General features: G+C 36.4%; 1 protein-coding gene across 12 annotated transcripts in view; it reads left to right on the top strand.

Annotated features, from left to right (window-relative positions):
- The window catches only part of TPRG1 (tumor protein p63 regulated 1), a 242,034-nt gene that overhangs the window by 123,001 nt on the left and 102,056 nt on the right, over positions 1-16,977 (top strand). For all 12 annotated transcript variants that reach the window (XM_074297891.1, XM_074297889.1, XM_074297892.1 and 9 more), the window contains one exon: positions 10,260-10,351. In XM_074297891.1, the coding sequence (XP_074153992.1) occupies positions 10,260-10,351 (92 nt within the window). The remainder of the gene's footprint in view (positions 1-10,259; positions 10,352-16,977) is intronic.

Here is a 16,977-nt window from a genome sequence, read left to right as displayed (position 1 = left end):
TGAGTGGATAAGGTGCTGGACCTGATTTCATTTTCCAAATCCTAAACTGATATGTTTTTCTTCCTCCTTGTGTGCTCCTAAAGCACTATATTTGAATTTTGTCATTAAACCACATGGTTACTTTCATTGCCTTTTTTTCAAAGTTAAATACTTCTTTCAAAAGAATAGACATTGAGTGAAGGACCTAAAGAAACTTCCTAAATATTAAAAACAAAAGGAAAAAGCTCAGATTATCAGCCCTTCCTAGTGGAGAGCATTAGATAACTGTGCTGATACTTAGTTTCCTCATTTTTAAAACATGGCTGAAGATATTGAATAGTGCTGGAGTTTTAAAAGAGATGAATTCTGCAAATCACTGTGAAAATTGTGAAGTCTTCTCTTTGCGCATATGTACATTTACTATATGCACATATGCAAACATATGCCGTGTGTGTGTGTGTGTGTGTGTGTGTGTGTGTGTGTGTGTGTGTAGATAGATTTGGACTGGACCAAGTCTGGATACATATTGCTATAGGAAACTCCTCCAAATGAAACTTCCTCTATCCAGATGAATCAACCATTCAATAAATCCACTGATTAAAAATATTTATTAAGCACTTACTATGTTCTAGGCACTGGCTAACCATTGGGAATACAAGTATGGAGAATAAAACCATGCATTGCATCCTAATGGGATTTAATAGCCTTTGAGACGTGTGTGCAGTACTAAGAGATTAGGTGACTTCCATAAGTAACATAGACAGGATATTAGAGACAGGATTTGACCCTATAGCTTTCTGCCTCTGAAGCTTATTTTCTTTATTTTCCATACTACACTGCCTTCATTCACACCCAATTATATTATGTATGCACATAAATATATATATTATATGTACATATAATAGATGTGTGTACACATATATATGTGGGTATATTTGAAGATATATACAGTTTTATTTATGTTTTTATATTTATGTATATTTAGATGCATATATTTGCATATATGTGCATTTCTTATGTGTTCAGGCATATGTGCTTGTATGTATGCATTGTATTAATATATGTATATGTTAAGATGTATAGATAGATAGATAGATAGATAGATAGATAGCTATATTAATTCATTTTTCAGTTCCCTGGTTTGTGTTCTCTAGTATAGAGGGGGAAATGATAACAAAAAATTCAAGTATAAAAATAGAGTATTCTAGGTTTTTTTCAGAATGATTATGCATTCATGTTTGGATATATTAAGTTTGAGGTGCCATTGGGACATAAAGGAGAGCTATCCAACAAAAAGTTAGAAATCCAGAGACATCTACTGAGATGATAAATGGAATCATAGAAGAAGATGTTTAAAAGAAGGAAGAGAAGAGGGTCAAAGTCAGAAGCTCATAGATACTCAAATTGAAAGAGTTGGAAAGAATACAACATGTCAATAAGGGAAACTGAGCCCAGTGGTTCTTCACACACACACACACACACACACACACACACACACACACACACACACACACACACACACACTGTGAAAGCAGTGTGGTATGGAAAATGAAGAAAACAAGCCTTAGAGTTAGGCAGACATTGGTCAAGTCCTATCTCTAACATAGGCTCTCCCTGTTACTTAAAAAAGTCCCTCCACAAAGTCTCTAAAGCTCTCAGACTTCATAAAAAGTAGAACAAGAGTAAGAAGGACCCCAAAATCGGCTTTCTCTCAAGCTAAAGCAGCAGAAATCAAGAAGAAGGGATTTATTCAAATGCTGTTGCAAGGCTAAAGAAAGGGCATAGTGCAAAAATCACAGGAAACTAATGACAGCAATAGCAAAGAGATATTTCTTCCATCCCTGAAAAACTGTGTAATGGTAATGAGAATCAGCAGAACCAGTCCTTCTCCCTTAAGGGAGGCCTCTTATGATCCATGTGTCATCCTCCAAGGTTGAATCAGTCACATAGGGGCAGAAGCAAACACTCCAATCTACCTCTGCCTGGATTCTGTGGCAGCAGAAAGAACATCAGTTTGTTTATTTTAATTTTCATATGTACTTGGGGAAGAGTGTTTAAAACAAGTTACCTGAATATACATAATTGCCTGCACCAATATTGCAAGGAATTGTAATTGTGTCTGTGTAGGTACAAGTGGATCATCAACACCTACTATTTTGTAGGACACTACGCTGCACACCCACGCAGATTTATTTTGACAAAATGAATCATAGCATCTCACAATTGGAAAGGAACTCAAAACCGTATAGGGCAGCCCATACCTAGCCAAGAATCCCCATCCATCATGCCCACTAAGTGGTCTTTCAGTTGTTTTTTTTCTGCAAGATATTCAGCAAGGGGGCTGCCCACTTCTTCTTCAGAATGCTCAGTCCACATCAGACAATTCAAAATGGAGGAGCTGTTTTCCTGATATCCATCTCTTACTGCTGATTCTATCACCTGGGAGACAAGTAGAATAAATCAGCTCTCTTCTGCAACAGACCACCATGATAGCAGCCACTCTAGACCAAACAGTTTTTATTCTTTCAGCTAATCCTCACATGCTGTCAGTCAGTATCCTTCACCATTTGACTTATATTCCTTTTTTTCACTGTAGAACTTATTAATGTCCTTCCTAAAATATGGCATCTAGAACCGAGCACAAATGGGGGCTGTTGAGATCAGAGTATGCTGGAGCTGTCATCTGTGAAGTTCTGGGAATTACTCCTCCCTCAATGAAGCCTGAGATTTTCCTGAGCATCACTGACTGCCATAATCACATTCCTACTTCATAGGGAGTTTGTTGTTGGATAAAACTCCCAGCTCTTTTTAAAGCAAATAGTTGTCTAGCCACGCTTCCCCCACATTGGATTTAAAAGATGACTTCTTTGAAATCAAGTGTGAAACTCCATTGGAGACTTCTTCCTTCCAATTTGACTTAAAACAATTAGTGGTATTTTTTTTGGACCTGGTCATTCCACTAGAGCCAAGTCCACTTCATAATTTTATTTTATTTTATTTTTTGGGGGTGGTGGTGGTGGTGACTAATTTACTTATTTATTCATTTATTTATTTTTAATAGTTTTTATTTTCCAGATAGATGCATGGGTAATTTTACAACATTGACAATCACTTCATAATTTTATATGAAGAAGGTCAACAAATAGTTGCATGAATTATAGCTCTAAAGAAAATTCAAATAAGCAACAATGATAGCAACAACTAGCATTTGTAAAGCACTTTTTCACACAATATTTTATACTTCATTCCTTTAATCCTTGCAACAATTCTGTGAGGTAATTGCTATTACATACATTTTGTAGATAAAGAAATTGAGACTGATAGCAGACATGTGACTTGTTCAGTGTCCATTTGTAGGCAGTTGGATCAGGATTTTGAATGCAGGTTTTTCTGATTCCAAGTCCATCACTATCCACTGCACTGTATTCCTTTCTATTTCAAATTCAAGAGAGTTGCTTTCTGATCTTGATATCTGGTTTTTAGATTTATTCTTTATTGTGAATAAAAAAAGAATAGTGGTTGATTAAAGTTCTAAAACCACCTTTTCCCAGCCCTAAATCTATTATTCTATGACTGGTTCAAATCTGCTGTTTGCTGACTACATGCCTTTTGGAAAATCCCTTCCTATTTTCCCGGTGAGTTGAGGTGGTTATGAGTGCCTCGTATTAGGGAAAAGAGCTAGATAAATAAAGATCAAGCTTAGGCAGAGTGCAGAATATAAAAATACAAGGACAATATGGATTCTTCTTTACAGTAGAAACATTATGTAATCAAAATGTTATAAGCAAGTAAGAAATTTCTATAAAGATTACAAAAGCAGTAATTTGGGGGGTACACACAGTAAGGAGAGACTCAAGTCATAAGCACACAGAACTCTAATAAGAAAAATAGGAAGTTAATGAACTTCCTACTTTAGATGAGACGCAGAAAACCAATCAGAAATTGAGAATCACGTGATCAGACATGAAGAGACTATTAAGTCCAGCTGTCCACAGTATAGATGAAGAAATTAATTGACTATACTAGGATCACAGAGATAGTAGGCAATTTAGCCAGGATTTGAGTCCTGACTCCAAGTTATGTTCTATCTACTACACTAGGGCCTCTTAAACTTTTTTCCACTCATGACCCTTTTCCCTAGAGAAAATTTTATGTGACAAAAGGTATAGGTATATACTAGGAATACAAATCAAACATTTGCTGATTATAAATCATAATTTTATGACCTCCACATTCACTTATGAGATCCCCAGTTTAAGAAGTTGGGATCTATGCCATGGTCAAGGAGGAACTAAACACAATGGAAAATTCAGAAAAAAAAAGAATATTCTAAAATTGGGGTTTGATCGGCCACGTGTCTAAAACTTAGTTCTAATCAAAATGTTGATCTCCCCTTAAGCCAGATGAAAATACTGAGGTTGATTTAGATTCTTAAGGAGAAGTATCCTTATTCATAGTTTAGGATAATTACTCAGAGTCAGTTTTATAGTCTGAAAGTAGCAAGGGAAGGTGGGATACGCTATTAGTGGCAGCTCTGAATTTCTTTTTACTTCTACTTTTCCTTAACCTACCCTTTTTCATTTTCTTCCTTTTTGATTATTCTACTTCTATATTTAGTGTGGGAGAAAGGGGAGAATGTACCTAGAGACTCACCAGGGACTCTGAAAGTAGCAATGAAATCTGAATGGGTGTGAAGAATTGATATTAATTTGATAGTAGTGTCTGGCTTGGTCTGTCTGCTCCTCTCACAATTGAAAAAGATTACATTGGGAACTAAAACCACCCATTTGTCAATAAACAGTAAAGAGCAGTAAATGGCCAAAGTCTTTATCAGTCTTGGGAACACAGAAGTCAATGTCATGGAAGAGATATATGAGATTCAAGAACACATTTATCAACAAAATATTACAACAAGGTAAATCAAGTAGATTTCTGAGAAAGTAAGATTTGGGCATCAAGTCAGACAGATTCTCATCTATTTCATTAAATCTGCCCCTTCAATGTTGAGAAGTAAATCTGTTGACTGGCTTCCATCATGGGCCTTTATTTTGTTCCCCAAAGCTTGCTTCCCTAACTCACTGGAAGGAGTTGGAATTGGCTCAGAGTACTTCTTAAGAAAGAAGTCCAACCCTTCATGATCATGATTCAGATTTGATAGACAAAACCAAAGGTTTTTAAGACAGTGAGGTAAGAACTATAGATCAAGGCAAGTCTTGTTCGAGTTCTCCAAAGACAGCCAAAGGTTGTCTTTTAAATGACAGGGAAATAAACTCATGAAGTGACCGAGAACACTTAGATAATAGGATTCATAGCCCGGAAAGGTCATCATGGAAAAGCTACAATGAGACTTTCAAGACTGAGATGAGATCATATTGGCAAACTTTGGACAGTGCCAAATGCTGATTGTGTGACGGGCCACTTGGCCAAAATCACACACTTAATGGATGTGAGGACAAACTAACAAGGGCATCCCATATGTGCCACAAATCTGTTTGGACAGCCCTTTCTTACTGTTTTAGCTCATTTGCTATTAAAGCTTAAATAAAGCTAATGCAAGCCTCATGTCTTTTTTCGAACAAAAGTACCACTCAAGGCTAACGACTCAAGGTATATTATGATAATCGCTTTTCTTGTGGAGACTGATATTCCAAAGCAACGTCTTATGAAAGGAACAATACTCGAGCCACATGGGGAAAGATATTTTTAAACTCCCTGTAGGACTCTATATTCGTAAGATACCTTATCAGAAAATTGAAAGAGATTGGGGATGGAGAATTATCTCTAAATTTATACTTAAGAATGTAAATTACATACAAACTAATGGGACTAAAACTATTTGATCTTTTAATATTTAATTAACGGTTCCCCATGGCCTTTTTATAGCTCATGTGCCATTGTGAGTTGGGAGAGTTTAATAAGCAGGTTTGGGGCTCCCCATTGTGCTGTGAGATAGCTCTGCCGCCATGACACTGATTTGGCTGGAGTACTTCCCCTCTTTCTCTCTCCACTTCTTTCTCTGAGCCCCCCTACTTGCAACTGTCTACACAGGTATCTCCTTGGTCTAAACCTCTGACAATTGAGAGGGTAGGTGGTTTTCCTACTCCTTTATCCATCCTATATGGTGTGATAACATGATGATGGCTGTTGATCCTTCTGAGAACAGATACTCAGCAGGGTCAGCAAGGTTCCTCCTTAAAAGAGAAATGATCTTTTCCCTCCTACCCTCACCCTAGAAAATAAAAGTTTTAATAGACTTTTCTAATCATAACTTATTTTCATGAGATCTCGTTGACTCATATTATGGTCGTCCTTAAAATTGCTGCTGTTATTTCAAAGATATTGCTTATTAAAAGGTCTTATTATTTATGGACTCACAGGGAGATTTCCATTCTGGAGTACGTCTGTAAATGAGACAGCTTAACTCTGGGAGAAGTGCTAGGCTTAGAGTTAGGAAGATCTATATTCAAAGCCCAAAACCTCTCTATGTCTAGTATGACACTTTAGGACTTATGAGCTAAGCTATAGATTTCACCTACCTAGGTGATGGGGAAAGAATGAAACATCAAGTTCTATGGCTGAACATAATTTTAGAATTCCACCAGGCAAATGGTCCCCAAGCTTGTGTACGTGTGTCCTGGTCCACTTTGGCAGTCTGGTGGAGTCTATAGAGCCCTTTGTAGAAGAAGGTTTTTAAAGGCACAAAATAAAATATTAAGGATTACAAAGGAAAACAAATTCAAAGAATTAGTGCATGTAGATGGCAGGATGGATAGAGTGATGGACTTGGAATCAAGAAGACCTAATTTTTGAAGGTTGAAGGTCTTTTAAGTTTTTCTCAGGCATCTATTGACTGTATGAACTTGGAAAAGTTACCTAACTTCTGTTTGCCTCAATTTCCTCACCTGTTAAAAAAAAGGATTTTTTTGGGGGGTAGAATTATGAGATATTTAAAAAGTGTTCAGTATACTTCCTCCTTACACATAGTACATGTTGTATAAATGTTAGCTATTTTAATTTTTTAAATATAGTTTTCTCTCTCCTTCTACATATATTTATATATAACACACATATGTGTGTGTATGTATGTATGTTTGTGTGAATGAACACATATACAAAGAATCTTCCCTCTAGTCACAGAGCTAAATGGTGGAAATGGTACGGCGCGAAAATCCATGTCTTCTGATTCTTATTTAATTTCACTAATGGTCAAGGATACATCCCAAAAGATGTTTATTTTCATTAAGAAATGCTGATGTATTCTCTTCAGGTGGTTTTCTAGGAGTTAGTGACAGGCTCCATCCCCAAGCTAACTAATACTTCCATGTCTAAGAGGAGAGATGCAGCCTGGGAGATGGGAGTGACTTTTGTATTTTGTAACCGGTCTGACTTTGCTACAAACAATGAATTATATGAGGACATGGTGTGCCTGTCTGGAATTGATTAATTTAATCCAGCTGCAGTGTCAGGACAATGGACGACGTGAGTCTGGGGGATTAGTTAAAGTCTGAACCAGGACAAGGAAAGGGGAAGAAATCTGAGGAGCAAGAAATATAATGGGTCAGATTTAAGGAATGACCAACAAGCTAGTGGTCAAGACAGATTGTAGTAGGAGGAAGCACACACAGACATGGCTGGGAGGCCAGAGTTAGATTATATTTCAAAAGCCTTTTATTGGGCCCTGGAAGAAAATGAGCCACATATTTGGCAACCAAGTACAAACCAAGTCATCAAAAATCTTAGGCAATAGTCAGGAACCCAGAGAGTCAGAGGGACTCAAGAAAAAAGTCCAGAGGAAGAGATCTTGCCAGAAGCAATCGACTAAAGGGGATGTCTAAGTTAAAGAAGAGAAGATTTGGGGCATTTGTTCTAAGGGTAGAGAAAGCTGATTTAAGTCTTTGAGAGAAGGTCTTATATTAAGCAGAGATTCTAATTGTTCTGCTTGGTCACAGAGGACAGAATTCTGATTGTGAAGAGGCTAAATTATATCCAATTTTTAAAAATCTTTCTAATGATTTAAATGTTCTTTGCATGAAATGTTTTGTGTCAAAAGGTAGTGAGCTCCCTGCCACTGGAAATATTCAAAACAAACTTTGATGGCTGCAGCAAGAAGTTTTCCCATGCATTTATTAGAGCCATCATCAAGCTGATCATCCAGATGTGGTCTGGAGGAGGAAGATGGAACAGAAAGAAAGGCAGTAGTCAGTAGACAATAGATCACGTAGTTGGATTTTAGTAACTCTAAGAGTAGGAAAGAAGGGCACCCATCCAAGTGTGCAGGGATTTATTTTATGAACTGTTCTTTGTTTTTATTAGATTAGTCCTAAGGGGCGGTCTGGGATGAAGAAGTTAAGCAGCTTACCCTGGCTCACACCATTAAAAGGGGCAGTGTGAAACAGGCTTTTCCAGACTCATTTCAAATTAATCAGTGTGTGTATATATATATATATATATATATATATATATATATATATATATATATATATATATGATGGCCCACTGACTCTTCACATCTAGAATGACTTCCCTCCCCTACTGTATCTATTCTTCTTTTTCTTTCTCTTTGCTTCCTTCTCATTATTGTTGTTCTCCTCCTCCTCTGCTCCCTCCTCTCCTTCTGTTTCTTCTTCTTCCTCTTCTTCTTTTTCTTTTTTCTTCTTCCACTCCTCCTCCTTTCTCTTTCTGTAACTTTATCTGGTTCTGTCTCTATTTCTCTCTATCTCACTACTTCTCTGTTTCTCCTGTTTTATGTTAACTCTCTTTTCACACTATGTGATCCCTGATACTTATTAGCCAAAATAAATCAATTCAATTAAACAAATCCCTATTAATCACCTGCCTTATATCATCCACAGTGTTGGGTGCTAAGGATGCAAAGATAAAACCTCTCCTGATCCAAAGAATCTTATAAACTAACATGAATACAGCACAGATCATTAGAAGAGAATTGCAGCAATAAGAACTTGCTCCTGAAGGCTGTGAGAGGGTGGATCAAGAAAGGTTTTGCGAAAGAGGGGGCAGCAGAGCTAAGCCTTGAGGAAATAGTCATTCAGACATTCAGGGATGAGAAGGGAGAGCATTTCAGACAGGAAGTGAAATGGTACCTATGAAGGCTTGGAGATAGAAGAGACAAAATCAGCTTCTGGTAAGAAATACATGTTTGGCCTAATAGGAACTTGTAGAGTTTGAAGGAAAATGTGATACAAAAGCAGAAAATAGGAAACAGATTGCTGAAAGACTTTAATGTCAAGCTATGGTGTTTATATCTGTATTTCAGTATGGGAGCAAGAAAGGCCATGCAAATTTGGGAATCAGAATAAAGAAGCCTTAGGAAGACTCGTCTTAGTATCTCTTAGGAAACCTTTTTTGATAGGCATGTGGAGAATGACTTAGAAGAGGGGAAGAATTAGAGCAGCAACTCAAATGAGGAGGGTATTGAAATAATCCTGTACCCATGCACATATCTGGTAAATAAAACTATTATATAAATTAAAAAATAAAAAAAGAAATAATCCTGGAAAAAAAGTGATCCTGTCCACAGCAATGTGGGGACTATGTTTGGAGTGAAAAGCAAAGGCATTATATCTATTATCAATCTAGCTCTCAAAGAGTCCTTAAATGTCCTAAGTCCAGTCTTATTTTTGCAGATAAGGAAGCACTCAGAGAGATTAAATGAATTGCCCAATGTCACACAGATGATTATCATTAGGCTGGAATTTTGAACACAGATTATTTAACTCTAGAGTCAGGGAGCTCTCCAATGTACCACACAGTCTCCCACTGTTGGAGTAGAGGTGACGGGATTTTACAAAACATGGGACTGAGAGGTGAATGTGATAAAAATAGGAAGACGACTGTCATCACAAGTTAGTATGTGTTTTAACAGGATGCATTCATCACAATGGTGAAAAACTACTGCTTTATCACAGGGGACATTTGGTTCACTTCAGTCACACAAGGTGACTTTTAAAGTGATAATAATAACAATAACAATAATTTGATAAAATATGATAATGTTAAGAAAAAATTGAAAGCAAAGCAATAATAATAATAATAATAAAATGCTTTAAAATAAGCAAATTGCTTTATGCCCATTTTCTTCTTTGAAGTTGACAACACCCCAGTTTAGCTTCAAAGTCCAAGAATTTCTTTTAGGCTTGAACACACCATCAATTTCTATGAGGCAAGATATGATGCTATTTGTGCAGACTGCTTGAGAAGAGCCTACTAATGTAGTGATCCATTGTACTGTGTCCATAATGTCTGAATGTTTCTCCTTTCAGCCAGGGGCTATGGAGACAGCCATAGAAGATTTAAAGGCCCATGTTGCAGAGACAATGGATGAAGTCATTCAAGGTTTCTGGCTCTTAACAGAGTGAGTAGCTGCTTGGATCAATCGTGGGTAGTTTTTGGGGTTTTCATGATTAGCTTATGTTAAAGTATTGAAAGGGAAAGAAAAAGAGGCCATTTCTGGCAAATATTAGCCACAATTAAAGATGTAATTAGAGGTCAGAAGTTCATTGCAGCTGTGTGACTGAGAATCAACTACATCAGGTTTTTTAAGGAAGTATTACCCAAGCCTCTGGTGCACAGGCTTGACTATCTAACAAATACTTGCAACACAACCATATTTCACAATGAGTAAATGAATAGTAAAAGTTTTAAAGTTCTGATAAACATGGTACTGCCCTTGGTTTTGACTTACTGTGTAAATTACCTAAGTGCCTAAGGTAGAACTCCTCCAAGCCGGCTTTTCTGATCTCATTGCCCAACAGTCCTTCCCCCTTCTTTCTCCCTCACTTTTTTCCTCTTTCTTCCATTTTTCCCTTCTCCTTTCTTTCCCCTCTCCTTCTTTCTCTTCCTTTATCTCCTCAAATTATCAATTATCATATATATTCTCTGTTTACAAGCCCTTCCTGGAAACTCTTTGTATAGGGAAATGTACATATTTTATTTGCACACTTAGATCCCCAAATGGGTCATGGACCATAGTAGATTTTGAACTAATGCTGATCGCATTGGCTAGGATTGTATGTCAAGGAATCTGAAATAAATATCAGCATTGATTGGGAAAGAGCAACAACAATGAATATTAATATTGTTACTAATAGTCATTATTATAATAATGATGTCCTGATGGTTTAAAGTTACTTTGCAGACATTGTCTTGTTTAACCCTTAACCTTTAACCTTGAAGGGTGCTATTATTAAGTTTATTTTATAGGTAAGAAAATTGAGAACCAGAGGTATTAAATAATTTGCCCACCCATGGTCAAGCAGTACCAGTGTCTAAGATAGAATTTGAATGTTGGCTTCCTTGATTTCAAGGCTAATGTCAGGGTAAGCTATATAAGGCTCAGTTAATGCCATTCTATTGAAAATCAATTTTCTTTATTTAGTTAAAAAAAACATAAATTTTGGGTCAGATCTAGATCAGATCTAGGTGTGAACTCAGGTTCATAATTGATAAGAAATTCCAAAGGTCTGAGGAAAAATGGGTATGAAGTTTGAGGGCATCAAGAGCTAAGCCAGAAAGATTTAGTAACTCAGGACAATCATGAAAGAGAAAGACAGGGAAGGACTGAGGTATGGCTTGAGGTATGGATGAAAGTCATCAGTTTTACAGACAACTCTAGGCTGAAGATGGGTGAATGAATGCCTCCAGTTGCATTCACCTCCTCCAGACTGAGGAACATCCCAAGAAAACGTGTTTGTTTTTTTCCTCCAGCTTCCCCTTAATGTATACTACTAGACATAGTAATATGTTTTACTTCTTCTTTATTATAACATTCCTGGCAATCTGAATTTTTCTTCAACCACAAACCAAGGATTAGAGAAAAATATAATAAAAATTGAGGAAGAGAGAGAATCAACCCTCTGTCCAAATGTCAGAAATTTTCAAAATGGATCCTCAACAATTTTCTTTTTTTTTTTCATTTTTTTTTCATTTTATTTAGAATTTTTTCCACAGTATTTATGCATGAGTAATTTTTTATAATATTATCCCTTGTATTCATTTTTCCAAATTATCCCCCTCCTTCCCTCTATTCCCTTCCTCCCCCCCAATGACAGGCAATCCCATACATTTTACGTATGTTACAATATAACCCAGATACAATATATGTGTGTAAATCCCATTTTCTTGTGGCACGTTAAGTATTAGATTCCGAAGGTATAAGTAACCTAGGTAGACAGACAGTAGTGCTAACAGTTTACATTCACTTCCCAGTGTTCCTTCTCTGGGTGTAGTTATTTCTGTCCATCATTGATCAACTGGAAGTGAGTTGATCCTCAACAATTTTCATGATACTCCCTGAAAGTCTTTTTTAATTCTAAACTCTCTAAAGCAGTAGATGAATGAATCATATGAATTTCAGACACCATCTTATTGCCATTAAATTTAACATGAGTTAGTTATTTTAACAGGTTTTCTTTTGAGGAAGAGGGATTTATGATCAATCCAAGTATTTTTGCTCTTCAGTATTTTTGAGAAATGGATCATGGGTAGAAATGGTGATGAGATGGATAATTTTCAATCATCAGAGAGGCAGACTAATTCAAGAAATTTAAAAAAAATGGACAAAGCATTCTCCTTTTCGAAATGGTCCTTGTAGGAGATAGACTATGGTCTCCTTCTCTATAGTTCTGGGATTAATCATATTCCAGGAGCTTGGGTCATAAGATGAACATGGCTCAGCATGTGGCAAGTCACAGAAATGAATGATTCAGAAGGGACACTTGTGTAAAGAAAGGATTATCATAATATTTGGCCTTTTTTCTTTCAAATATCTGGCTTTACAAAAAAAATTATCTACAGAGATGTCACAGAGAATTGATATCCATTGACTACTCTGAGATTAGAGCAGTCTGGAACCTACCAAATTCTCTTGCTTAGAGTTCTAAACTTGGAGTATACCCTAGAAACTACCTACTCCTGCCACCTCATTTGCCAGTTGAACAAACCAAAGCATAGAGAAAGGAATGGACTTGATCAAGTTTCAAAACTCTTAATTACTTCTATCCTTAACTCTGTGAAAATCTGACTTGTGATTGCAGACAAGTCATTTCTCCTCACTGGGCCCAGATCATTGATCGGTAGGGAAATTTTGCTATCTAATGTCTAAGCACTAACCTTACTACAGAGAATTAGAATTTGTGATTTTTAAATTTTAGAATTTATATCTTTTCCAAACCTAATTCAGTTGTTCATCAATTACTTGGATGGTGTCTTTGGTTCTCTCATGCTTTGGTCAACTCGACTTTATGGCAAAGCAAAAAGACAATGCAAAGATGAGACAAATGAGAAAATGATAATGGAACACTAATTCTAATCCCTCTAATTCCAAAGATGTGATTACGAAAATCCAGATATGGTGGGATGAACCTTATTGAATATGTCAATATGTCAAGTACCTGTGGATTTCATCTGAGTAGGAGACCAAAGAAAGATTTTTCTCTGTGAATTACTTACAAGTAAGAAGAATTTTACCTGAAATAAGTAATATTTTCAAATTAAGTGTTCAAAGCATTAAGGATGATTTTACCAGCTGGAGCCAGCAGCTTAGTATTGCATACTAAAAGACTTTTATGATTATGGTACATTATTATGTAACATGGGTCTTTGAGTTATACTTTTTTCCATTAACTTCATTTTAGTTTTTACAACTCACATTTAGACAGAATGCTTAATGATTCCCAAAGTATTTACCTCTAACAACCCTGTACAGAGTGATGTAAATATTATTCTCCCTACTTTACAAATGGAGAAAGTGAGCATCTGAGAAGGCCAGAGTGCTGCAGAATGGGTCAACCATTTATAGTAATTCTGCTCCAAATTTTGATTTCCATTCTGTTTCTCTGCATTATGTTCGATCTCCACCCAGCAGAAAGTAAGTTATTTGAGAACAAGGATTATTCCATCCTTGTTTTTAGATCTGCATAATAATACACATTGTTTTGAATCTACTAACAACATATTAAATATCTGTTTAATTGAATTGAATTGAGAAACTCATGTAAAGACGATACAGATAGTAAGAAAGCTGTTTTACCCACAGCATTATGCCGATTGTGAAGGATAAACAACAGAAAGAGATCCTTGGGAAGTGAAATAATTCAAGCTCAAGAAGTTTAGAAGAATGAATGAATTTTGAAAAATTAAATCAAGTGTTAGTTTCTGTGCTTAAATTAGAGAACCCATCTTCTCAATATTAGCAATTTTCCTATCTGGAGGCTCTGAACTATTGCAATCTTATTAGTAACTTTTATTCTGGTATAAATTCTATAAAATAAAAGAAAGAGACTTTGTGGACCTTGGGGCTATTATATTACTCTTGACCTAAAAAATCAGAGCAAACCCTTTGTATGCTTGATTAAATCTTTGGTTTGAAGCATAAGGGAAAAAAGAAAGTGAAGAAAAGTTAGGCCATACTTTGGTGAGATTCATTTCTACTTCTTCCAGAAAGGATAAGAAAGCAAAAAATGATTGAATCACTGCACAATCCCCTAAGTTAAAAATGGTATAAATAGTGCCTTTGGAGTCAGTCATTGTGGTGGAACAGAAACATGTTACTGAAGACATATGTGTTGGTGCCCATTAAACAAAAGAGCTGCAAACTAAACAATAAATAAACTAAAAGAGAGAGGGATAGAAAGGTTGGTGACAGCATTCATATACATATGTGGTTGGGGAGAAAAAGCATGAAGATAATAAGAAATATCCAAACTATTTTACTACTTATCTGTGTAAGTTTGAATAAGAGAAAAAAGTAATAAGCTTTTATTATCCGTTATTTATAAGATACTATTCTTATTAATAATAAGCTAATATTATCCATATTTAAATGGATTAATTATCCATTATAGTGCTGTGATCCAGGTACTGTGCTATTAATAAATTAATAAACAATTGATTTTCTACTATGTACCAAACACTATGCTACATACTAAAGATATAAAAAGAGGCAAAAACATTCTTGGATTCCAAAGAGCTTACAATTTAATAGTGAACATTAGATGGAAACAAACATGTACAAAACAAACTACGTATATGATCAAAAGAAAATAATGAACAGATAATAATAAACGGAGGCACTAGAAATAAAGAAGTTGGAGAAGACTTCCAGTAAGAGATCAGATTCTAGTTGCCATTTAGAGGAGGCCAGAGAAGTCAATATTCAAAGTAGCTGAGAGAGCATTCCAAGCATAAACAATAATCACATGGGCAGCTAGGTGGCTCACTAGAGCACCACTCAGGAGGACCTGAGTTCAAATCATGGTACTTTGAAGTATTATAGAAAAGCTAGTCATTCATCATGGATGATCATATGACTGTTTATTTGCAAGGAATGATATGGTAGGGAAAACTCCTTGCAGTTGTTTTTAATTGGGTTTTCTTTATCAATAAAAACAATTACTCCTCTAAATTTCACACATCCCCATTATTTGGGTTTCATATTGTATAACTCTCTTATCTGCTTTTAATAGATATGTTTCAAAGGGCTATTGCTAAGAAAGATAGCACATGTGTCGGAGGTGATAGAATCTTTAGTCTGGAGCTGTCCTGAAAGGCAAGATTCTGGATCCTCTAGATCTTAAGAGATCACCTACTTTTTTCTGAGAATTTTCTTATCTATTTTAATAGATTTAATAGATTTTTAGATTTTTTTAAAAATAAATTATAATAGATTCCTTATCTATGGCATAAATAGGTGAATGATCTTTCAATTTCTTTTATCTCTAAATGAATCCAAGTCATACCATTCTTGGGTTGGAAATGACCTCAGCCTCCCCATTTGGGGACTCCAGCCTCTGCTTGAGGGCCTCCTCCAGTGAGGGAGAATTGATCACCTCGAAGGCAAAGCTCCTTAAACTGCAGGCCATCATGATATATGGGCTCATGTAACTGAATGTGGAAGTAGTGAAATTGTGATTGATCCTCAGTAAAGTTTGATTTGTATACCTATGTACCTGGGTCACATAGAAATTTCTCGAGGAAAAACAGCTGGTACATGGGAAAAAATTAGGAAGCTTGGTCTAAGGGTTAGAGTCGGCAGCTAGAGGGCACCCTAGTGCACAGAGTGCCAGTGTAGAGTCAAGAAGACTAAATCAGGCTCAGTTCCAATGGGACCTCAGATGCATCCTAGCTGTGTCACCCTGGGTAAGTGACTTCACCCTAATTCCCTTTGTTCCTCATCTGTAAAATGAACTAAAGAAGACAATGTCTCACTACTCCAGCGTCTTTTCTGAGAAGACCCAAATGGAGTCACAGAGAGTCACATACAACTGAAACAACTCAACAACAACAAAGGCAGTTCTTTGCCCTATTGGAGAGCAGTCTTTTTATTATAACTTACTGTCCATTTGAAATGTTGCCCATTTACGCGGACTGGGGTTGTGATGGCGGTGATAGTGATGTTGAAGCAAAGCAAGGCAAGGCAACAAGTGATGATTAAATGCTTCCTACTAAATACTCAGAATACAGTGCAAAGAAAAAGAAAAAAAAGTTCCTATTTTTAAAGAGCTTCCAGTGTAATGGGAGAAGACTTATCTAAAAGGGAGCTAAAAGGGGGCTGATTAGGGGAACTGGAAGCTTATATGAATGTCAAAAGCAAAAAAAAACTTTTATGTAATAAAAGGTAGAAATGACAAGGAGCAATATGCCCTCTTCTTCTCCTAGCCTGCAGCATTGAAACCGCCACTCTTGAGCCCTCCTCTCCATATTGGTGACTCACTCCCTGGGACCACTATTTCAGGAAGGGCCCCAGGCAAGCTTCATGTGATTCTTGCCTCAACTCTCTCTGGGCTTCACTCTCTTGTCCCTTGTGACACAGTCCTTCCTGCCCCCTGTTCTTTCTGCTTTCCAGCACCTCTGTATGCCATGGCTTTTCCATTAGAAAGTCAACTTTTGAGGGCAAGGACTGTCCTATTTGGCTGATTGGTGTTCCTAGCTTTATTTATCCAAATAAAATATCACTATGAGACCATTTTCAAGGATTCAGGA

The sequence above is a fragment of the Sminthopsis crassicaudata genome, chromosome 3, assembly GCF_048593235.1.
Source record: "Sminthopsis crassicaudata isolate SCR6 chromosome 3, ASM4859323v1, whole genome shotgun sequence".
Lineage (NCBI taxonomy): Eukaryota > Metazoa > Chordata > Mammalia > Dasyuromorphia > Dasyuridae > Sminthopsis > Sminthopsis crassicaudata.
The sequence above is the reverse complement of the archived record's forward strand: the minus strand, read 5'-3'. Positions and strand labels throughout refer to the sequence as shown.